We start from the raw sequence: 23805 nt of genomic DNA, 5'->3' as shown, positions 1-23805 counted from the left end.
CCTGCACATGGATACACACACATGAAGCACACATCTACGGTCTGTTCTGCTGTCTCAATTATCCTCTGGGAAGACATGTTTTCAGCAAGTGTATGGGGATAGGGCTGGAGCATCACAGGGCCTGGTATCACTGACAGGGTCGCAGGGACACTGGAGAAGGACCAGACAGTGTGGTGTCCTGCCAGTGCATTACCTAAGTGCAATACTGAGGGCAGACAAGAAGTCAAAGCAAAACCACATACATCAGGAGGTGCAGAGCCAGGAATGGTTGTGTGTACACAGCTCTGTGTGAGCTGTAGAAGAGAGCCCAGTGAGTAATTTCCCTTCTGCAGAGAGAGATATTCCCACTGTTCATGTTCATTTACACCAAATGAGTGTGATGAATATTTTACATCCCACACAAGTTTGTCCCACCTGCCCTTGGTGGTGTTTCCTGCAGTGCAGCACATGTCTCTGGGCTATTGCAGAAATGAGCAGAAGTATGTGTCCTCGGCAGCACCACTGGGCTCCGAGGCAAACAGGCTGCACAGCAATTCTTACTATCTCTGATTTCATTTGTGGGGAAAAATAAGCTACATTTCTTCCTTTTTTTTGTTACTTAGAACACTGAGAAAAGGGACCTTGGTATACATAGTGTAGAGAATTCTGTTTGGAGAGACATAAAAAAGGAGAATATTGTGTAATTGTATATATTGAATGCTACTGTTAAAGTAAGGAGGCTGAAATAAAGGTGAAATTGTATACATTTATCACAAATATAAACATCAACATCTTGTCCATTAAGCTAACTGGAGACAATCACTAGGTGTTGTAAAGGAAAGCCTCAGATACTTCTATAGAAACAGAGAGAGAGAGAGAGACATATAGCAGTAGGTTGAATAGTCCCAGAAATCTTAAGGTGATGTGAGCAAAACTTAGTCCTTAATGAAGTGTTTCTTACCTTTGAGTTAGCAATGAATAGATGTTAGAAAGCAAACTGGAGGGCTCTTCTCTGCTTTGCAACAGGCCTCCTGTGCCAGTTGGGGCAAGGGGCTCAGTGCGGGGCTCAGTCCAGCAGCAATGGGCACAGTGCAGGTGTCAGATGAAGGGAGTCTGGCCTCTCACAGAGTACCCACGTTTGGTCTACGGTCAATGGGCAGACCCAAAGGGATGCTTCCCCTTGGGGGACATATGGGGGGTGTCTGCCCGCAGATCGTACAAGGAGCCCTGGCACCTCCAGTGTGCTGGCTGGAGAGTACTGAGGTTCACCATCACCGCTTACCAGAGAGGTGCCTGAACTTGGCCTTTTTCTGGGGCTGTGCTTGAGATGCCTTTATACATCTGAGTCTTGGTGCCCCGGGCACTTGGCTGCATGCTGCAGGAGGCCCCTTTTGGTCCCATGACTCTTCTGTTCCATGCAGGGACTCAGCTTCCCCAAGAGTAGAGAAAACTATTTTTTCCCTTAATCTGGAGTACTGTGTCACCTGGTACATGGGACATTCTTCCTGTACCTGGCACAGTCACCTTGCTCAGCCCAACCCTTAGCGCAGGGGATTGGTCTGACCACAAGCCTGTTAAGTACGTAGTGATCCCTTCAGCAGCTGAAGCTGGCTGTATTCCTGGACATGGCTCTTGGAGCTTCTTGAAAAACCTTGTGTAACGTTGAGCTGCCTGCTTTAAGCTGTCCCACATTTAACTCCAGGCAGGAGATGAGCTCCAAGGCAGGACTTCAGGCAGGAGGCAAAGCCCCCCAGCCCTCTGGAGAGGCACTCTGAGCATGCTGCGACAATGACAACCCACAGGTAACTTGCAGGCTAGGGAAAGAGATGCTTGATAGATGTAATTACCTGCAGAGTTATTCCGTCCTGGAAAGTAGCAGGAAAAATCTTCAGGAGGGACTGGATGTTGTCCATGGCTCTCTGCATTTCCAGTGGGATCCATGGTGCAAAAGAAAAAGGTTTCAGGGTTTCTTTCTGCTCTGACTGTAAAGAAACAGACATCACCTCTAGATTTGGCACAAGCTTCCAGATCTTTGGCCTGGTATTTTTGCTTTAACCTTTTGCTAACTGGTATTTTTAAAAGCAAACACATTACAAAGGAGCATAACATACTCAAAACAAGGGCTAATTACATTACAAAGATTAATTTAGAAATAAGCATGGGACAGTTGACTATATGGCATATATTTGTGTAGATGCCATGCATATACTTGTGTAGATGCTGTTTGAACTTCTTTCCCATAGTCTTGGAATATCTTGTGTTGCACATAAAACAGTATTTCACCTACCTTTAGTTAAAATGAAGTACTAGAAGTTACTGAGTTTTAGGCTTGTTAAAAAAGTGTTCTGTCTTCTCTCCCCTGCCCCAAAGACATTTTTAAATGTCATTTGCAGAAAGACTTCAGAAAATTATTTACTGTGTTCCCTCACCACTGCATATTCCTAAGCTAGAAAGTTCTGCTGATGTAACTCTCTGTCTCTCCAAAATTATTGCTGCAGTCCCAGGGTGTGAGAGTGTAAATATCATGTCTTCTTGTGTAGATCCATCAGCAGATGCATTCTGAGCTGATGCACAAGAGGGATTTTGTAGCAATATAGTGGAACTTTCCCTGCTGATTAAAATTACTGGAAAATGTGAGGTTGCTCCAGTGCAAAACAAGGCTTGAAAATACAGATAGACTAAGACTACAATTCCCACCTTAAGCCTTTCAAGACTATGTGCCACATCTGCAAAAACCTCTTGTATAGACATGCTGACAGAAAAGAAGCACGTTATTAGTGAAATCCTGATTTGATCTTCAATTTTGCAGGTGCAATTTCATATCGCCATTGCATTCCATGTGGATTGTGGTTACAGATTTTAGCAGCTAGGTAGCCACATATTTGATTTGTGGACTGTGAGCTGCCTACACTTTTAAGCATACAAAACCAATGTGCTCACATTCCCACTGATTCATTTTTCATGAGTGATGGTTGCAGCAAAGCTAGGCTGAAACCAGCTCTGTTTGGAGCTGTCTTTCAGTACAACCCTGACTTGCCTCTGCGCAAAGCAAAGCCCAAGACTTCATCCCTTCACCCCCACCATCCCATAACTGGCTGATACTGACCACATGGAGAGCCTGGCTCAGAGAGGGTATTTGCATCTGGTATGGAGTGATTTGGATCATGAAGTGAGCTGGGACCTTTCAAACAAAAATGTGTTGCAGTGCAACTAGATGTTAATGAATAAACGTACATGCAGAATACAGGTCATGCCTGCAGAACTGTGGTCTAGGCATCAGCTGGAAAGGAGTAACTCCAAGAGTAATTAGTGTGATCAATTTGAGCTTCTACTGTGAACATGTGTTATGAAAAACTGTCAAGATTTTTGGGTGAATAAGCAGAGACGTAGCAAGTAGAAGTAAGAGCGTGAAAACACCTGCACGTTCAGCACTGGGGAGACTGGTACTAGAATATGACATTTAGCATTGGTGCCCACACTTCTTCAGGAAACAATGAAAAAGTGGGGAGGAAACAGAGAAGAGCAATAGGTAACTGTGAGGGCTGGAAAAATCCTTTGCTGTGAGAGACTGCAGAGCACAATTGATTTTCTTTGTAAAAAAGGACAAAGGGGCTTGAGTCCAGAGCAGAAGAATCACCATAAGAAGGTACTGATGTGTGCCAAAAGGCTCATTCCTCCAGCAGGGGAAGGTTTAGCAGAAACCACTAGCTGGAAGCAGAAGCTTTGCACCTTCAACATGTGAAGGAAGCACAGACTTTTAGCAGTAGAGATGATCAGTTATTAGAACAAGCCACTGTGAGAAGAGAAAGTAGCTCCACATTTTCATGTCTGCAGTTCAGGGCTAGATGCCTTTGTAGAGGGGATGCTTTCATCAAATACAGTTACAGAACAGTAACTGGATGAACTATAATGTCCTGTGATACAAATATCATGTTATTAGATTGAATCATCCCTTTGCCCTTAAATTCTACAAAGATCCATTGGCAACAATATCTGGACATACAACATTTGGTGATGAAAAAGATGTTAGAGGGGAGACACCTATTTTAAGGTCAGAAGCCTTTTTCAGATAGATGCTAAGATGAGAACTCCATGCAGTACAGGTTTTCATCACACTGTCTAATGCAGGGCTTCTTGCACCTTCTTCTGAAGTTTCTGGCAATAACCACTGCTAGATTCAAATTCTGGATTAAATGGACCATGACTCAAGGATATATCCACATGGTAATTATTTTGTTCCAATGACTTTGACATTTATTTTTGCTATCCTTTCAAGTGGACAGTATATCCACTTGATATTCTTTCTCTGTCCTCACAGCCATCCAAAAGCATGTAGCTATGCCTTTGAATCAGGTACCCAAAACACAGCCTGTCTCTTGCATACCTCCCCTTCAGGTCTGAGCTCTCTGGTTCCAGAAAGGAACTCTACAAGGTTTTAGCTGCAGTCTCCTAGAATTCCCTGGCCTTGCTCTCAGCCCTGAGATCTGATTCAAATGTTGCTTCCCACGATCAGTTCTCACACATTAGAGGAATAGTTTCAGAAGGTAGTGGGGTTTTTAATACAATTATTTGAAAACTGTTTATTATGATTTCTTCTTAAAGCCAGCTCTAACTACACAGATGCTGGAGACAGAGAAATTAGTATAAATGATGCATTTTTAAAATGAATTCTAAAAATCATCTGAGTTGGGTTTTCTTTGTATAAAAACATCCCAAGCTCACAACTGATAGATTGGATTCTCATTAATATGAGTATGTGCTATTCCTCTCAGCAGAGCACTGGGAATCTTCCCAATAGGAGAAACCTTGGTCCATGTGAAGCCACTGGAATTTTTTGCCACTGACATTGCTGTCACAGGATGTCAGCACTTGTCCCTTGCTCTGCTCAGCCTCAAAATACAGCAGCTTGAAGTTGTCATTGTCTTTGGACCAGAGTAACTCAGAAGTGGAAGAGAGGAGATTCCCTGTTTGTTGGGAGAAGAAGGGAACATTTCTCTGCAAAGTTGATTTAAGAAAATGGCCATCTGCTTCCAGCTACTCAGGGGTTTGGAATTTAGAAATAGCCCTGCAGGGGATGTATTCCTGGGTAGAGGGCAGGTGAGGAGTTCAGTGAAAACATGCATTTGTTTTAGTTCCTTGTGATCTTGGTGTATAAATGATGTTTCATATCAGGAAACATGAATTCCTTGTCAGCAAGAGCTAGTTAATTTGGAATTCACTGCAAATGCTTACTTTGTACCGTTCCAGACACCAAGAACTAGAAAACATAGTAATAAAGTATTGTTCTCTGGTGCATTTTAATCCATGGCTTTACAAGATACTGACATAAAAATAAATGTAAGGCTATACTAGCAGAAATTAAAAAAGTCTGAAGGAATTGTGTTCAGATCTTCACATTCTTTTCATATGAGAAATGAATTAAAAATGGAGTCAGCTGGCTGGGCTCTCTCACTTGAGAAACAGAGAGCACGTAGTCCGTGTTAATTTGTTAAATTCTAGAGTAAACATTCTATTCATCCAGATATACAATAGTGTAACTGTGTAATTGAAAAACTATATTAAAAAATGTTTGCTTCTATATAAGTTGCCTGAGGATCATTAAAACCTCATGGTACTGAATAATACACAAATCATGAAACCTTGCTGTAAATCCAAGGGAAATTGCCACTCTGGGGACATTGGGCATGACCTTCAACTCTAGCTGAATCATTTAGCTGAAACCCATGACTAACTGTTCATGTCTTCAGAAGTCCCCAAATCCAGAAGTCCCCAAATCACTATATTACATTTTCTGAGGTTTGGTTTGTTTTTTTTTTTAAGTTAGGTAAGAATAAAAATAACAGACCAAACCTGGAAAATAATGTATTACATGTGTATGTCTAAAGACCAATGTGGAAAACCATGTTACTAACATCAGAGCTGCATCAGAGAAAATTTGTAATGCACCTCCAGCAAGGAAGATGAAATGTAATAGTGAATGTATTTACTTTTCTCATTTCCTTGGGCCACTGTGGGTTTTAGTCTGACAAGATTAAGCATTCAGGGGCTTGTGACAGGACTCTTCTCCCAGCTGGCAGCAGAGTGTGGAGGCTGCCACGCAAACTCCACAAAAGCATTTGGCCTGGGGAAGCTGGCCCTGCACTAAGGAGGTTGTCTCTCCCCAAATTCACCACTTTCTCCCTGGTTTAGTTTTAACCCCAATCTGATTCACTGCCCAAACACTTATGTGACCATAAGGAAGGAAACAGGGACTAAACAAGTGACCAGGAGAAGGGAAGATGAAATCACCTCCTTTGACAGCAGAACTCATCTTTATTGGTTTCAAGCATTCACAGAAATACAATGTGATTAGCACTTTCAATAAGCAAAGCTTGAAAGAGCATTTAGGACTAGTTGAGACTGTTTCCAAATTACACTGCTTGCAATATTGAAAAATTAACAATACCGGTAATACCTTTATCAATGGATTTCAGGCTTTGAGGCCCATGCTTGGCTTATTGAAAAATAAATTCAGTCTCCCCAGTTGTCTGCAATTCTGACAGTATACTTGGCTTCTCTCTTGTAGATGTCAAAATTCTGATTAAGATCACTTGCATGTTCTGTCACACAAAATATAAGTAGCAGTGTTTGAAAAGAGTACATGCAGAGAAATAAGTTGCAGTAATCACATAGGCAGTGCTGGATGTCCCTTCTCCCTCCCTTACTCTCCCACCTTTGTCATGAATGATAATTTGTGGCATGCCACTCAATCATGTTCTGAGCCTCCTGTTTAAAATGCATTACTGGAATAGCTTTGTTCTACCCTACCTTGGCACCACCTTAGACAAAACCCTGTCCCTCACTGAATGCCACCAACCAGGTTCTCCTCACATCATCCTTTGGAGGTGCTTAATGTCAGTGTCACAATCGCCTCTCGCTGTTGACTGCAGAGAATGCCAGGAGGCGGCAGTTGCCGATAGCCTGACTTGTCCGTCACCCTCTAGAGTTGACACATCACAGAAGTTATGGTTATGCACCAGCTCATCTGAATCTGACCTTCATGTCTCTCCTTATTTCCTCATTCCTGCAGTCTCCTGTTCCTTGTCTCCCTTCTCCACTGCATAGCCCTTTGACCTCTGAAACACCATCTTTAGAACAATTTTTCCTTTCTCCTCTGTTTCATCTCTTCTTTGAATTCATGCTTTGGTTTCTTTACCAGGTGATGCAGTTTTTCAACTTGTGGTATGCCCCACCTCAGCCTTCTCATCCCCATTGTATTTCTCCACATCCCTATGGTGTTGTCTTCAGTCTTCTTGGTCCTCACTTCTAACCACTGTCTCCTTCAGCTTTCTCCTAGTTTCCTATGTTTATTGCCATAACCACTGATTCTGTCCTATCAATTTATTCCCAGAGCTGGCAGTCCTCTTGCAAACAAATTTGCGTCCCTTGAGGTTCCCTGTACTGTCTTTTGCTGCTCTTGCCCTCAAACTGTTTTCTATTCAGCTTAAGTTAAATATTAGTTTGACATACTTCGCATGCTATGCCTCTCAGCAAGCATTTTCAGTGTTTCGTAAAGGATGAATAATAGGCAGTTCACTTAAGGATTCTCCTGCTCAGTGACACACATAGTAGAGTGTTACTACCTTTATCTCACAGAACTTTCCAAAGACTTTGGCTCTGTTTTTCATTCTCCTGTCTTCCTCCATGGATCTCCATCTTCACATTTGCCAACCCTTTGCAGACCAGCACTGTGAAGATCCAGGGAAAGCACTATGTCTCTCCTAGGAAGAGTAGCCAAACTCCATAAAATAGATAGTAATGGATAAGAACCCAAAACTGCTAATATATGTTAGAATATATGTTTAGAACCCTGATGAAATGATTTATTGTTTATCCTCTATATAACAAAGTCTATGCACTGATATGTAAAGACTATTATGGAGTTAAAGAGAATAATGTCATCCATTTGGAGACCTTAGTAAATTATAACAAATGGCTAATTAAACCCTATCTTTCCCAGTTTAGTTCAGATAGATGTAAAATATTGGAATTCCTTGGACAGTAAATAGAAATTGTATTATGCCCATCATAGAGGAAAGCATTGATTCTGTCACTGTAGGAAAAAAAACTACTGCCCATGGTGCCTCTTTACCTTTAGAATAGGTTGTTTATAGACTAAGCAACTCCCCTGGGACATTTAAGAAAATATAGATGCCCTCCTTGAGCTTTAATTACCCAGATTTACCCTGTGAGGTGCTAACTACACTGTGTTTCCACTGAAGTCAATAACTGTTGGAGGACTCAGTACCTTGTAAAACATACCCTGTTAAGTCGCTTGTTGTGTGCTACTATTTTGATTTTCTAAAATCTAATTTTAATAGCCTTTGTTCTTCTTATCCCTGTTGCTAATGCTATACATAACAAGGAACACCTCTCTTTGTGGGATTTACCTGTATTTTCTGTTTCCAATAAGGAAACAAAGTTACAACTTATATGTAAGCTGGTTTTTAATTAACAGCACAGGTTTTCCCAGGCCCTGCTGGTCTCTGTCTTATCAACATACCTCTGCTTTCTGCCTTGAAGGGCAGTGTGAATCAGATCTGCTGGGACGGAGCTCCATGCAAAGCAGTTTGGCAGAGGCACACTCACATTTTGGGTGTGGACTATGATCAAGATGTGTAACAATACATTGGTGACAATGCACAGACAAGCAGTATTGCATGGATGGAAACGTAAGGCTAGCAAAGTTCATCCTGGGTCATCAAATTCAGTCCCTTCCTGTTGCCAACAACCAAATCCTATAAAGTCTTCCCTAAAATGATCAAATTTCAGCTTAAAAGTCTTTATCTTTTCCTCTGTTCCTACCAGAGGATTGTTTCAGAACCTTTCATGACTGACTTAGGTATCACAGAATCACAGAATCATCTAGGTTGGAAAGGACCTTGGAGATCATCTAGTCCAACCATTAACCTAGCACTGACAGTTCCCAACTACACCGTATCTCTAAGCGCTATGTCCAAGTTCACATACTTTCATTCTTATGCAAATACATTTTTTGACCTTGAAGTACTTCTCCCTCTCCTAGTGTTCTCCTCCCTCATGTATTTATAGAAAGCTGTCATTTTTCAGCTTTACTTTTATTTCCTTAGGCAGAAGCAAATGTGTACTTAGATGGCACCCCTTCAGTGGTATAGGCTATATATTCCCTAGGTCAGAACTGATAGCCCCAAAACATGGGTGACCAGAACTGTGTGCAATTCCATGTGAGATCTCTCTTGGGCTTTCAATAAGCATTTAAAACTTCCCTCTTCTTTCTTTCCTACAGCCTAAGGTTGTATCTTCTTTATTCAGAGCTGTACTATAGATACAGTTCTTAGTCATCCTATGATTGAATAAGCAACATGCTTTTTGCTGTTATTGTGACCTTGGAATTCCCAGTATTTTATGTTTCTTCTCATGACCACTACTATAGCCCTAAATATCATCCAGCTTGACAAGCATGGTGTTTTGACTCTTCCCTTGATGGACAGTACATCCCAGTATTTCATTAGCTCTCCCTTAATTTTTGACCAGTCATAAGTGAACATAATTTTCCCCAAGGACTGATCTTTGAACAGCTCTATTAATTATCTCTGCTCATACTAGTAGTTCCAAGCACTGGACCAGGCTGCCCAGGGAAGTGGTTGAGTCACCATCCCTGGAGGTATTTAAAATACATGTAGATGTGGCATGAAGGGACACAATTTAGTGGTGGACTTAGCAGTGTTAGGTTAATGGTTGGACTCGATGGTCTTAAGGGTCTTTTCTAACATAAACAATTCTATGATTCTATGATTTACTGCAACTCCTTGCCATCTTCTCCCAAACAGCTCCTCCTTGCTTAACACTTCTTCAGCAACTTCCCATCTTTCCCAACCTAATGGGCAATGTCGTCATTGGCACCATATCTGAAGTCACTTGGTCCCCAATAGGTGAGACTTACATATTACCCTCATCTGAAAAATATCAACTCTTTTGGTGTACAAAGGCAGCAGTCTGCACTGGCATGTATCTGTCTTCCTTTGGTGCTTTGTTGTCCTTGACGCTTTTCTTTTTTTAATTTATTACTCCTTTCAGTATTTGATCTAAGTGCCACATGCCACTGAAATCAGGCAGTTGATTCTAGCCTTTTAAAATAAAAAAAGAGTTGATAATTTAAAAACTTGGTCTGAACCTGCTGTTTAAAGTGCCAGTTCTCATAGAATTTGGGTGTAGGTGGTGTCCTCTCCCATGAGGTGCCTGCTTTGCTAAGCTTTTTGCTTCTGTCTCAGTTATGTTCATTTCCATTGCTATATTCTTAATCCCATAGGCACTGATGCCTTCAAGTGTGTGTTTAAAGTCCTCCACAGAGTAATCTACCTCCAACCACCAGAGAGACCCCTCCTGAATTCTCCTTTTTTCATCCTTTTTTTTGTGCATTTGACTGAGGAACTGCTCTTTAAAATAGTTTCCGTTTCCCTTTTGTTTTCTCAGCTTGGGTCTTTTCTCACCTTAATGATACACACCTTGACCTGCAAGATGAGGTTTAATTTAAACTGAGCTAAACCTAAGCTGACCAAAGAGCCCAGAAGCTCCCCCATGATGTCCTTATCCCTTATCAGTGCTATGTCCCAAGTAAAATCAGCTTCTGGGGGCTCAATTCACCCTTGACAGAAGGACAACACATGGCTTCTGCTTAATTTAAGTTCCACTTAAATATTTTATCTTCCAGTTTAGTGCTTAAGTGGTACTAAAGTGGTGCATAGACCTTGCTAGCTAATCTCTAGCTTAGATTTATCACCACATGCAAACAGCAAATCTACCATTATTAGTGGAGTGACTAAAGAAGATGGATACTTCACTTTAAAAACATAACAAAAGGAGTAATGACCACTTTTTATTTTTCTTGCCTGATAGTCAGACATGTTGATCTAAATACTGTAGTTCTAATAGCCAGCTCAGAGAAATGGTTGTGGTAATCTGACTACAAATGGGAGTAGTATTATTATTATTGTTGTTGTTGTTGTTATTTTTTTCTTTTTTTTTTCTATGGCAGTTAAAATGTTTCCAGCCAGGATTTAGACTGTAAAAGATCAAAATCACGGACTTCGGGTTGTGTGGCAAAAAAGAAGTTCCTACAGTGAGGATGAAATGATTTCACCATACACAGAAGTCTCTTTTTACCTCTACTCTGTAGCTGTTCAGTAGCCAACCAAATTAATTTTTATGTGCTGCAAAGAAAAGTTAGATCTTGAACATACACAGTATAACACATGTATGTTTACTGAGATGTTTAATTTGGTTTGGGTGTTTTGTTGTTTTCTGGTTTGGTTTGGTTTTTTTTAATTACTTGTCTGTGATATTCTGAAACTTTATTTAAAGTCTTGGCAGGGCTGAGGAAGAGCAGAGAATAAGAAGCTGGCACAAACCGGAAAGTTACCTGTGATTTAACACAAAGTTTTGCTGGAGATTCTTGTTGGTTCCTACTATTTTCCAAATCAGTTTGTGCATCACCAGTCACAGCAGAAAATACAATTAAACAACAATGCCTATCCAGAGAAGCACAGGTCTGAGCCTTACATCTTTCCTACCAGAAGGCAGAGCTGTTCAGCATTAAGGGCAACGTAGTTCTTCTGTTCGTTTGGTAGTGATCTGGCTTTCAGGAAAATAATGCTGAAAGGTTTAAACAGTGTAGACATTTGCAGCACAAATATCGCCTTGGGTGTAAGTCATTGAACTGTTTTGCCTCTTTCCAGCATTATCTTTAATGTAAATTGCTCGAGGAATATATCACGCCAGAGGCAACAGCCCAGGAGAGGCAAGGCTGCTGCAGCTCCACGCCCCGGTCCACCCAAGAACAGGGTTCCCAGTGGGCACACGCGTGCGGACCGGACAATACCCCGCGCATGTGCGTATATGCAGGTCAGGGCTAGGGGTGGGCTGAGGGGCTATGGTGTAGGTACCTTCCCAGATGGCCAAAAAAATACCCCAACCCAGAGGTCTGTGCTTTGGCGATCACAAGTAGCCGCCGAGGTCCAGAGGGTAGCGATCTCCCTCGGGATTTACAGGAACGCCTTCAGGAAAGTCCTTGATGAGCGATGAGAGGGACGAGGGCGGCTGGGGGACACCCGGGAGCCAGGGGACACCCCTCGCTCGGGGACAGCAGGCGGCTCGGAGCGGGTCCCCGCCCGCCACCCCAGGGGCCGCCCAGCGCTGCGCTCGCCCCGGGGCCGCGCCGGCGGGGCCGCGCAGAGCCGCGCAGGGCCGCGGAGCAGCTATGGCCAGCGCAGATCTCCGCCGCCCAGGTGCACGGCAGCCGCGCTGCTGTGGATTCGGGAGCGGTGCGGGCGAGCAGCCGCGCCGGCAGCGAGCCGGGGGGCGTTCGGGTTAAAGGCACCGTCCCGGTGGCTGCGGAGGACGGGGACCGCCGCGACCAGCAGCCGCGGATGCCGCACGACGCCGCGATCCGCCAGAGCCGCCTCCCGCGCAGAGCCCGGATTTCAGCGCCTTTGGAGCTTCCGCTGCGAAGTTTCAAAACCTCCCCCTGCCGTCCCCCGCCCCGACACGTTCCTGCGACGGCGCTGCCGGTCGTGCCCCGCTCTGGGGAGCCCCTTTTTCGGGAGAGGCCTAAGCAAGCCGGAGGGCATCGGTGCGCAGGCACGGGAGCGGGCAGCCCCCCGCGGCGAGGGGTGGGAACCGGTGACTGCCCCCGCCGCCGGCGAGCCGCCCTCCCTTCCCGCCACGGGCATCGCCGGCAGGCATCGGATGGCAGCCGAGGGGACCGCAGCCAGCCCTGGCCGGCCCCGGCGTGCGGGATCGGGTCGTGGTTTGAAGGCGGCCGGCAGCCAAACACCGCGCAGCCGGGCGCTCACCTCCCCCCTCCCCTGCCCGGGAAATGGGTGAGAGCACTGGAGGGACAAAAGGAGACTCGTAGGCTGAGGTAAGAAAAACCGTTTAGTGATCGTAATAAAGCAAAACAGTAACAATAATGCAAAGTCCGAACGGGTAATGCACAATGCGATCGCTCACCGACCCCGGCAGCACGAAGGTCCCGCGGCCACAAACCCGTAACCGAGCCGGGACCCGCCTCCTTTATAGGCTCAGAGACGCCACATGCCACGAAACACACACCCCGCCCCCCCCCGGCCAACCCGGCCGGGCCTCCGGCCGCGCCTCCGCCCCGCCCCAGCACCGTTAACTCTCTCCCAGCCGAAAGCCGGGTCGGGCGCTCCGGCTGTGCCCCCTCCCAGCTCAACAAAATTAACTCTATCGCAGCCGAAGCCAGGACAGGACCCGACATCCCTTTTTGACAGAGGCGTCGCCCGGGGCTCACCCTCTGTCTCCGGGCGAGGCTGGTGGCAGTGCGAGTCCGGCTGGTCGCGGTCCTGCCAGGATGGGTAAATACTGCTCCAAGTGTTTTTCCCGCGCTCGGCGCGAGGACGAGACGGTACTTTTGCCTCTTTTTCTCCTTAGGGAAGGGGCAGGAAGGTAGCCGTTACCGTGAGCGAGCCGGTGCTTCTAGCTTCTAGCTGGCGTCGGTGGCGTGTGCCCATCCCAGGGTGGCAGAGCGGGGAGCGATGCTCGTCTTAGTTACAGTGTGCTGGACTCTCGTTCACCAGGGACAAGTCTAACTGTCGCTTCCACAGGCACTGCAGTGCTTACATAATTCTATCCTGCAGTCTAAATGTAAGGGTTGGATTTTCCTGAAACAAGGAGGAACCGCTGGCATCTTCTGTAGTAAGAGGCGGCTTGATTTCTTGCTGCGCTTTTCATACATTTCTAATAACCGTGTGGAGTACAAGTTGTAAAGGAAACTTACACAGAGTTTTAAAGTTTGAAGAGAGATTATTCAACCTCTAGCTGTCCTAAGGTTTTACCTCTCTAATGACCCTCCTTTCTGACAGAGGATTGATCCTCCAATCTAGAAGTGAAACAAGGCTAAACTACATGTTTTCTTATGTCAGGGTGAATCTAAATCAAGCAAATTCTCAGGCACCAAAATGCATCGTGTAACAAACATCAGTGCAGAGGTAAGTACATAGCTACAGGTAGCAGGACAATAGCATGTGCGAGAGAAGTTGTGGGACATTTCTAACACATAGCTTTTCATGCTATTCTTCTGGAAATTTGCCTGGATTTAAGTATGTACAGAAGAGGGAGAGAATGAACACATGTATCTAATTTGCTTAATAGAAAATATCTTGGCAGAAACACATGCTTGTGTAGTGTACTTTGTTAGAGTTTGGCTTTTTAAAATATTCATATACTCTGTCTAACGAAAAGTTGATAGTGTCTCCCATTTACCTAATAATATGTTCAAATGTAGCTTGAGATAACTAACCAGGTTAAGAAAAAATGTATGGCTTCATATAAAACTTCTTAAAGTATAGTCACTGGGGGATACCTAGGTGCTTATAAACTTTAACCTAAAGAGTATTATAAAACAGGATTACCTGATAACCAGCATGATTGAAACAGCAGTGTTAAAACACCTCTTTTTTGAAGGAAGACTGTAGAACATTTTGAACATCAGCTGCAGTGAGATTCAGTTATTGCTTCTACAAGTATCGTCTGAAATATTTATTGGTACAACAGAATTCTCAATGTGTATGCTTCTTTTTCCAATGATAAGTCCTTGCCCCAGGGAACTCCATATAAAGCACAACAGTGACTAAGCACCATTTGCAGGTCAGTCTTCTTTTTTTTTTTTTTTTCTTAAATATTTTGAAAGCATTAGATACAGAAAAGCTATTCTGAAGGAACAGTTTTAATTAACAGTTTTAAGTGCCACAGAGCATCTGTGTGCAGTGCATACTTTTAGGAGGTATCATAGAGAACTGGGAAGTGTTTGTGGAGATACCGTACATATATTTTGAGTTCAGAATATAAGCAAGCATGTAAGTTGGCAGGGAGGAGAGACATGTCGATTTGGGGAGGTAACTCCTGTCTCCCATGTTTAGTTCCTAGCTGCAGTTGACTTCCTATGTTGATATGGGCAATTTTCTGATGTTCCTTGCCTGATCCGACCCATTTGTGCCGTAGATCTACTATTACTTAGCTATTGTTAAAAAGTACCTGGAGATTTAATTAATCAGCATTTCTAATGAATTAGTATCTCTCAGGTAGTTTGCAGATCTCAGAAGAGAGATACTCTAAGGCAAACCTCAGTGCTGCCTCCCCATTCCACAGTTATTCCTGGTCCAAAGTAAAATCTTGACCTGTTTCCCTGACAATGTCTCCTCAATGATGTCTATCTGTCCACTGAAGCTCCATGCAACTAAAGCAGAGCCTTTCAGAGACTCATAATTAGTTTGGATTGGAAGGGACCCTTAAAGGTCATGTAGTCCAACCTCCCTGCAAAGAAGGCCACCATCTTCAACCAGATCAGGTTGCTCAGAGCCCTGTCCAGCCTTTCCCCCCAAGCCTTCATCTCTACTTCCTTTCTTTATCTGTTTGGACAACGCCAGCATCTTGCCCATTCTCAGGCATCCTTTATCAAGTTACTTTTCCAGGACCTCACACAGAGTCATACCTAAATCTTGCAGATTTTTTCTGAACTACACTGCTAAGCTTTGGCAACTGATATTCAACTGGATGAATCCCTCCTTCCTTCCTACCTCTCTGCCTACCTGCTTGACTACCTGCCAGTTTTTATGGAGCTGCCTGGATGTTGCACCAATATAAGTCATACCTCAGTCTATCCTCAGGGAGTTTTGAGTTGAATGGAGAATACATAGGTGCCATTTTCAGTGACTGAAAATTATCAGTTTCTGAAATGCAGTTCAACATTGAGCCTTTCACAGGAGAAATATTGGGAGGTCTGTATGTTATAAAGCTGATAATAAGAAAAATTTGCTACTGTGTCTTCCAATCAACACAGCAGTAGTTTAAACCAAGAGCAAACATATCCTTCTACCTGTTCTATTCTAATTTTCTTTCTGTCTGAGGAGATGGGACATATTCCAGACACGAGACTTAACCGTTGTGTTGTAGAGTACAGGTATGAGGAAGAAAGTTTCCTTCATCTCCATCATGAGTGTAGTTTCATTTTATGAAAATTACTTCAGTATCAGAGTCATTTCTTGGGATGTGGCCAACGGAAGACCTTTCTCATAGGTTTTCCAAGCAATAATGAAATCCATCATTCATTAAAAGTACCTGAAAACTAAATGCACATTTCAATTTATACAAAACCCACTGTTTTGGCTTCACATTTTGGCCAGAAAAAAATAATCCCAAATCACATTGAAGCAATTTTTTTCTCCCTTGCCATTTAACTGCCACAATGAAATGCTGAATATTTGCACAATTTCCTTACAGCATCTCTGACATTTTCACCCACTGCAAACAGCTGTATCACTAGTATGGTGGCTGAGCCTTTTTTAAACCTAGGTTGGATTTGGCCCTTGGCCACTCACCCTCAATGGCTTGACTCTAACCGGTGGCCTAGTAAAGGACACCTACAAAGATCCCTTGATGAGCTGAGCCTGTTAGATACAAAACTCTCGGGAGGGCAGCAAAGGTTCCTGCTTACCCTGTCTTCTCTTTCAAATACTTTGTTGGGATAAATATTAATGAAGAATGATTAATTCAATGGGATATCCCATTAATTTGGTTTCTTACACATTTGTTTTGGCAGATTTTTCCTCGCATGCTTGTGAATTTTCTAATTGCTTTGATGTTTTGACATTAGACCTGTATGAATCTCAGCATTGGACCCGACAGGTTTGCATTCTCACATCAGATCTAGTTTTTCTCTACTGTAACTTTTGGTTTCCTAAGTGCTGGCATTCCCAGTTCTGTGACTGCACTGACACCGAAGTGCTGATTATCTGCAGAGCCACATTGATGATAACAAGGAGGGACTTTTTCATTTACACTGGTCGCGGATACATGTGCAGTCCAAGCCTAGCATGTTACACTGGCAAAACAGATTACAGTAACAGAAAATGTCAGGGATTTGAAGTTCACATCCAGGAGACCATGAGGCTGATAAGATGATTAGCCAAAACTACACCTTGCCCTTCTTGCAGAAGAGGAGGATAAGGACTCATGTGATGTTGCTCTCTAAATGAACCCTCTGAGAAAGAGGGACTACTAGAGACCTTGTCACTGAGGGCAACCCTTGCACATCTGACTTCCCAGGTAACATAAATATGAGGTCCCAAAGTGCAGTCAGAAAGCTCTAACCGAAATAAAATACAGAATCAGAATCACAGAATCATCTAGGTTGGAAGGGACCTTGAAGATCATCTAGTCCAACCATTAACCTAACACTGACAGTTCCCAACTACACCATATCCCTAAGTGCTATGTCAACCCGCCTCTTGAACGCCTCCAGGGATGGGGACTCCACCACCTCCCTGGGCTGCCCATTCCAACAATGCAAGAAGTATTGACAGAGCAGGCAAATGACAGCAAAGGCACCTGAGCTGTAATGACAGCAAAGGCACCTGAGCTGTGCCAGCATCAGCTGCTCGAGATGATAGCTCCAGAGGCTGCTCTGGAAACCATGGCCCCAGCATGGTGGGAGGTAGCTGGGAGGCCTGCTGTCCTGGTGGGGTAGTGTCCGTGCTGAAGCTTGAGTTATGGGATAGCATTTGTAAGCTGGCACCTTGTCAATTCTCCACTCTTTTGGAGAAGGTCTCACCACCAAGTGTCCTCAAGGGTAGGACAAACCTTATCTAAGATAAAACATAACATAAAAAAAAGGAGTCTGTAATATTTCTTATGGGTGATCAAAATTTTAACAACTTTTTTTTTTTTCCTAGGATGTCATTTTTTTACTTGCTTTTCATTTTCTTCATGTGAGTAGAATAGTAACAATCCCACTGAGTTCTGCTTATCTGTAGGTGCTGGCAATGATTTGTACAGAGCTCCCTTGCTTTAAATGGCTTTTGTTTCAGATAGTGGGAGCTGGTAATTTGAGTGGGTGCTTCCCATCTGCAAGTCCTGTATCCAGTATATCCCTGTGCACATGCCTTCAAGGGCACCAGTCCTGGCAATCTGTCAAGAACACTTCTTAAAATGACTCCAGTGAGTTAAACAGACGGTATGGGCAGATGCAGTGATATTCTCCAAAAGAGGAAACCTTATCTCTGTAAGACTGCTGGTTTGAGAATCTGTGTGAAGGGCTATGTTTTTTTTAACATACCAGGCTATATTTATCCAGGCCTTTTTATTTTTTGCTAGGTTTTTTACTAATTAAAAAAAAAAAAAAACCACAAAACAAAACAACCCACTTCATTTTATTCTGAGCCTAATGCAGTCAGTCAGGACTGGGGACTCTGCAGTGCTGGCACACAACCCCCTGTGCATTACTCAGCAGTGTATGGAGCTGGCTGTTTGCTTTGCGTGCCTGGCTTCTTCCCATAACTGAGTAAGAAAGATGCCCACATCACCTGGGTCTCCTCAGGCACCCAAGGCTCTCAGATCAGCTCAGTTAATCATTCTGTTTACAGCAAAACTTGCGGGAAACTGTGTCCCTTGGATCCAGTAGAAATCATCCCAAAAGGGCAATGTGTAAAGTATTAATTTAAATTCCAGATTCCAATTTCCTGGTATTACCAAAAATAAAGATGTTGTGTTATTTCTCTTAACAGTGTTAAGAATTAGATGCAGGAAAAATAAACAGAAACATCAAGCTATGAAATATTTTTTTTTCCACTTTCATTTTAGTAAGACAAAACTAATTTGCTATCCTCTCTGCTGTGTATCCTGATGCTGGACTAGTCTTTTCTGTGACCTAGATTTTTATTAGCCTTGCTTGCTTATTACTGAAAGATTTACTTTCTAGGACTCCTTTTAATTCCATTTGCTACTACACTGCCTTTTCTCTTGAATATCATTTTTCTGTAGTGTCCTTTACAGATTCTGGGCCTTTTCTAACCTGGGACATATTTATAGTAGCCTGATCTAGTTTTTGTAATCATTAGTGATCTTCCCAGCAGGATACGTTGCTTTGTCTTCTTCCTAATGTGATTCAGGATACATTTCAATTTAAAGTGCCCTTATGTTTAAACCATTATGCTGGGATTTATTGTACTAAACCAAACTCCAAGACATTTTTCTGAGGCTTTTCTTTGTCACTGTGCACAGCACTCATGAGACATTTGCTGTCAAACTCCTTGCATTTTAGTAATAGCACTTTAGCATTGTTATTCTAAATATGTTTTAATTTTCCTTTGGCCAGCTCATCTTTTTTAATTCCGTAAGTATTCAGACTTCACAGAATCACAGAATCATAGAATGGTTTGGGTTGGAAGGGACTTTCAAGATCATCTAGTTCCAACCCCCCTGCCATGGGCAGGGACACCTTCCACTAGACCAGGTTGCTCAAAGCCCCGTCCAACCTGGCCTTGAACACTTCCAAGGAGGAGGCATCCACAACTTCTCTGGGCAACCTGTTCCAGTGCCTCACCACCCTCACAGTGAAGAATTTCTTCTTAATATCTAATCTAAATTGACCCTTTTTCAGTTTAAAACTGTTACCCCTTTTCCTATCACTACAGTCCCTATAAAGAGTCCCTCCCCATCTTTCCTGTAGGCCCCCTTTAAGTACTGGAAGGCTGCTATAAGGTCTCACCGGAACCTTCTTTTCTCCAGGCTGAACAACCCCAACTCTCTCAGCCTGTCCTCACAGGGGAGGTGCTCCAGCCCCCTGATCATCTTCAGGGCCCTCCTCTGGACCCTCCTCTGGACCCGCTCCAACAGTTCCATGTCCTTCTTATGCTGGGGGTCCCAGAGCTGGACACAGTACTGCAGGTGGGATCTCACAAGAGCAGAGTAGAGGGGGAGAATCACCTCCCTTGAGCTGCTAACCACACTCCTCTTGGTGCAGCCCAGGGTGTGGTTGGCTTCCTGGGCTGTGAGTGCACATTGCTGGTTCGTATTCAGTTTTCAATCCACTGATGCCCCCAAATCCTTCTCTGCAGGGCTGCTCTCAATCCGCTCATCACCCAGCCTGCATTTGTGCTTGGGATTGCCTCAACCCATGTGCAGGACCTTGCACTTGGCCTTGTTGAACTTCATGAAGTTCGCACAGGCCCACCTCTCAAGCCTGTCAAGGTCTCTCTGAATGACATCCCTTCCCTCCAGCATGTCTTTCTGTTTCTTTTGAGACGGGTGAATGAAAGGAGCTCTTGTTCTTTACAGACAATAAAATACCAGAAATAAATGTGGAAATAGGCCTGAACATCAGGCCATTAGTGGTATCTGTATGCGTTTGCCCACCGTACCTAGAATGGTGTAAGTACAGTAATCTGCTCTGCAAATTTGACTGTGTGAGCATATCACTATGTTTAAAAGTGGTTAAATGCAGGCATAAATAGATAAGAGTGTTTTAACAGAATGAATAAAATCATCTTGTACATGCAGTCCAGCTGTAAATGGTACACAGATTGAACATAAAATGATAGAAAAATACAAATGTCTTTTTAGACTCATAGAAGTAAGTAGAGTATTCTGTGCTGTCCTGTGCACATGAGTGTGTGTACGTGTATTCGTAGAGATGTGAGGTATCTGTAGCGAGTGAGTTGTGGCTCCTAAACTTGATGTAAAAACTGAATGAGTTCATTATAATCCATGCTCCCACCCTTAAAAAAAAAAAAAAAAAAGAGATCTGAGGAATCAATCTGATCTGCTTCACTAAATGAACTTGTGAAAGTGCTTATCTGGGATAAACTTGGGGACTATACATGTTTTTCTCTCTTTTTCCTTAAACAGAATGAAAATGCCCTTGTGAAAATAAAGGAGTTAGGAGTCGAGCTTGCAAATATCAGAGATGAAGTTGGTAAGTAGTACAAGCAAAGTAACAACAAAGTGATTTTCTCACTTTACACAAAAGCAGTTATTCCCTGTGACCTGATCCTGGGGAACCTGCATACATGTGATGAAACATCTTCTGCAGCCCAGTGGCAAGGGGTTTTGTGGCTTTGCAGGCAACCATGATTTTACCTCTTTGTGGAGATGGGTCCATCACCACACACACTGGAGCTAGTTGTGCATCATCTTTACTAGACAAATTGTTCTTCATAAATCCATAGCTTCCATTCTCAAAGTATGTACCACCAATTACAGGAAGAAAGCATAGCATAATGAGAACTGGGAACCTGGGACCGTTGTGGTGCACAGTGACTGGGAATGCATCCCTTACTTATGTATGTTTGCATGTTTTGCAGTTCAGCTACAAATTGAAGGACACCCAAGCTCAGAACTTCCTTATTAATATCTCTAAAGTCTCTTCCCGGTTGAAAGACAACAAAAGCAACACGTCCAGTTGGTCTGTGTATTCTCTGTGTATCTGCATGCACCGCTTTTCCTGGTTGGTTTCTGCTCTAGACAGGAGAGACAGGGAGGGTGTAAAGACATTGCAACTCTTGAGAGAGAAGATGGGCTATTGTGCTGGCTTCAGCCAACAGGCTGAGTTCTTTTGGGCTTAAATCTCCCCAGAACGGGTGTGACATTGGGTTCATCTACCCCAGGGCAAATGGAGAGGAGGAAGGACACCTGGAGGCAGGACCATTGGAGCAGGGGACACCCTGAGTATCAAAAGGTGCTGGAACCACTGATGACTGGATCTGTGAACAGGGGGGACCTCTCAGTTTTCCCTGCATGTGGGGGCCCAGTTGCTGGGTCATACATTAAGCACAGATTGTGCAATGTGGCAGGAGAATGACTTAGTTTGCAAAGGGTGCTCAGGCCAAACCCCTGTGAGGTGGGCAGAACTGCAGGTCCCCCCTGTGCTTCGTCTTCACCTTGCCTATGACAACCCCCTGCAGAAAAACCAAGCACAGCCCTTTTCTGATGCCCAACAGCTTGTACTCACTGCTATGCTCCTCTGAAATTTGTTGGCTGATCATCGTTTCACAGAGAGCTTTATTGTCCCCATGGCCAAAGGCTACTGCAGCAGTAGCAAAACAGCATTTCCAGTTATTCCTGACGCCTGCCTTCATCCATCCTTGGCACCTCCACAGCTCTCACAGAGGAGCTGTTGACACTGGTGCATTCTTTAGGCAGGACACATCTGAAGCTCTCCATTGGATACCCACCCACTTCTCATTTTAAAGTCCTACCTCTTTCCAGTGGGTTGGGTTTGCTCATTTTCATGAGTGCTTTAGCAAGTGGCAGTGACATGGGAAGGAAAGAGAGGTACAGTGCTGGAGATAAAGAGCTCTGCTTCCATTTACACCATGTTCGTACAGCTGAAGTGAATACAAATCACTGGTGGTTTTGCTGGAGATGTAACTGAGTGCCTGTTTGGGGCTCACAGAGCAGCATGTTCAGTAACAGGAGATCACTGCACTGCCTGCCCTTGCCATTGCTCTTGTGCATGCAGCAATAGACACCTTCTCTGCACAAAACTGAGTCCTGATGGAGTACATGGAGACAGTTTTGGTAAGAACCCCAAATACTCCAGAAAAGCAGTCTGAGGTCTCAGCTGAGCTGTACTGCTTCAGAAGGGAGATTAGCCGTAAACATGTATTTCTCAGAGAAGGGAAAGATGGTGTGAGATAGTCCTTTCCTCAGTGGTCCTGTGGCACATGTACTGGAGAGGACCTATCACAGGCCACCTCTTTCTGAGCAAGCCACCGCTCTGAGAGACAGGGAGATGCTGAGCAGAGGCTATTTAGGAGTGACAGGGGTGGCTGGTGATCTGTCCTGCTTGTTGGACGTAATCCTCTTCATGCAACCCTGAGATGCATCATGCCTAGGTAGGACTCCCAGTAGGGATGGACAAAAAGATGAACATGTGCAGGTATTGCACTCCAGCAGGATGCTGATTCATCAGCAGTACAAATCCTGGTATGTATCCATACATAGGGAAGGTGAATGTTTATGGTTTTAGTGTAAGTCAAAAATTGCTGGACAGTCTGTTTTCCTTTGGAAGAAAAATTATATAATTAAATTTTGTGGTTTAAATCTGTGGACAAGGTGAAATGGCTAATGCCGTCTACATGAAAGTGGTTCTTGTCAACGCAATTCTTTGCTGTCTCTAAAGCAGTGCAAGCTGGAGCATTGGGTGCTACTGGAGACATGCAGCCCATCTGCGCTATAGAAGGGTTATTTTGATCTCACTGTCAGATGAATCTGTATGTTGTACATTTTTGTACATATTCTGCAAATAAAGAATGAAACAATCATTTGTTTGACAACAGCAATCATAGGTGATTCTATGAAGAAATTTAGGAAAAACCTACAGAGCATGTTATTTTGACTTCAGCCAAGTTGTAGTTCTGACCTGTCTCAGACACTTTGATAAGTGGTCTTTCATTTCTTTAAAAATAATCAGTCCAGTTAAACAGCATGGATGTTGGTCAGAAATTCCTGATTTCTCATGTGTAAATTCACCATGTCAGACTCACTGATGCAAATGCCTGGATGAATCAGTAAAACAAGGCTGGATTAGCCAGAGTTGATACAGGCAGTGTGTCCAACATTTAGTTGTTTAGGCAATAGCTCTAATTCAGAATTATGATTTAGGTGCTGAATGTGCTTGGTTTGGAGAGCACACAGTCTTTGTTAACTTCAACAGATTCTGCAGGATTCTGCTATACAAAGCAATGTAATAGCAAGATATAATCCACTGTTCAGAAAAGTCAGAATATGTTTTTAAGGGAATCTCTTTTGGTAAATAAAAAAACAGTGCTGAAGCAATAGCAGTGATGTATAAAACAGCCTAAGGAGACCTGCACCCTTCTGGAGCCAGGCAAAATATTTAAATTCGGATAACACTGTCCACCTTTACCCCCAGCACTGCTGTGAAGTATCGCACCTCTTCTGAAACCAGCATGCAATGAAATAGGAAAGCACTCCTCCCTTTCCAGCCCT

The 23805-nt window shown here is 43.7% G+C and overlaps 1 protein-coding gene across 7 annotated transcripts in view; it reads left to right on the top strand.

The window, feature by feature from the left end:
- MTUS2 (microtubule associated scaffold protein 2) overlaps positions 1-23805 on the top strand; it is a 324610-nt gene that overhangs the window by 271209 nt on the left and 29596 nt on the right. For 4 of the 7 annotated variants that reach the window (XM_074859877.1, XM_074859879.1, XM_074859876.1 and 1 more), the window contains one exon: positions 20701-20767. In XM_074859877.1, the coding sequence (XP_074715978.1) occupies positions 20701-20767 (67 nt within the window). Of the gene's footprint in view, positions 1-12887; positions 12917-13204; positions 13424-13940; positions 14007-20700; positions 20768-23805 lie in introns of those variants that run through there. The other 3 variants (XM_074859883.1, XM_074859880.1, XM_074859882.1) reach the window with 3 other exon arrangements.

The sequence above is a fragment of the Strix uralensis genome, chromosome 2 (assembly GCF_047716275.1).
Source record: "Strix uralensis isolate ZFMK-TIS-50842 chromosome 2, bStrUra1, whole genome shotgun sequence".
NCBI lineage: Eukaryota > Metazoa > Chordata > Aves > Strigiformes > Strigidae > Strix > Strix uralensis.
The sequence above is the reverse complement of the archived record's forward strand: the minus strand, read 5'-3'. Positions and strand labels throughout refer to the sequence as shown.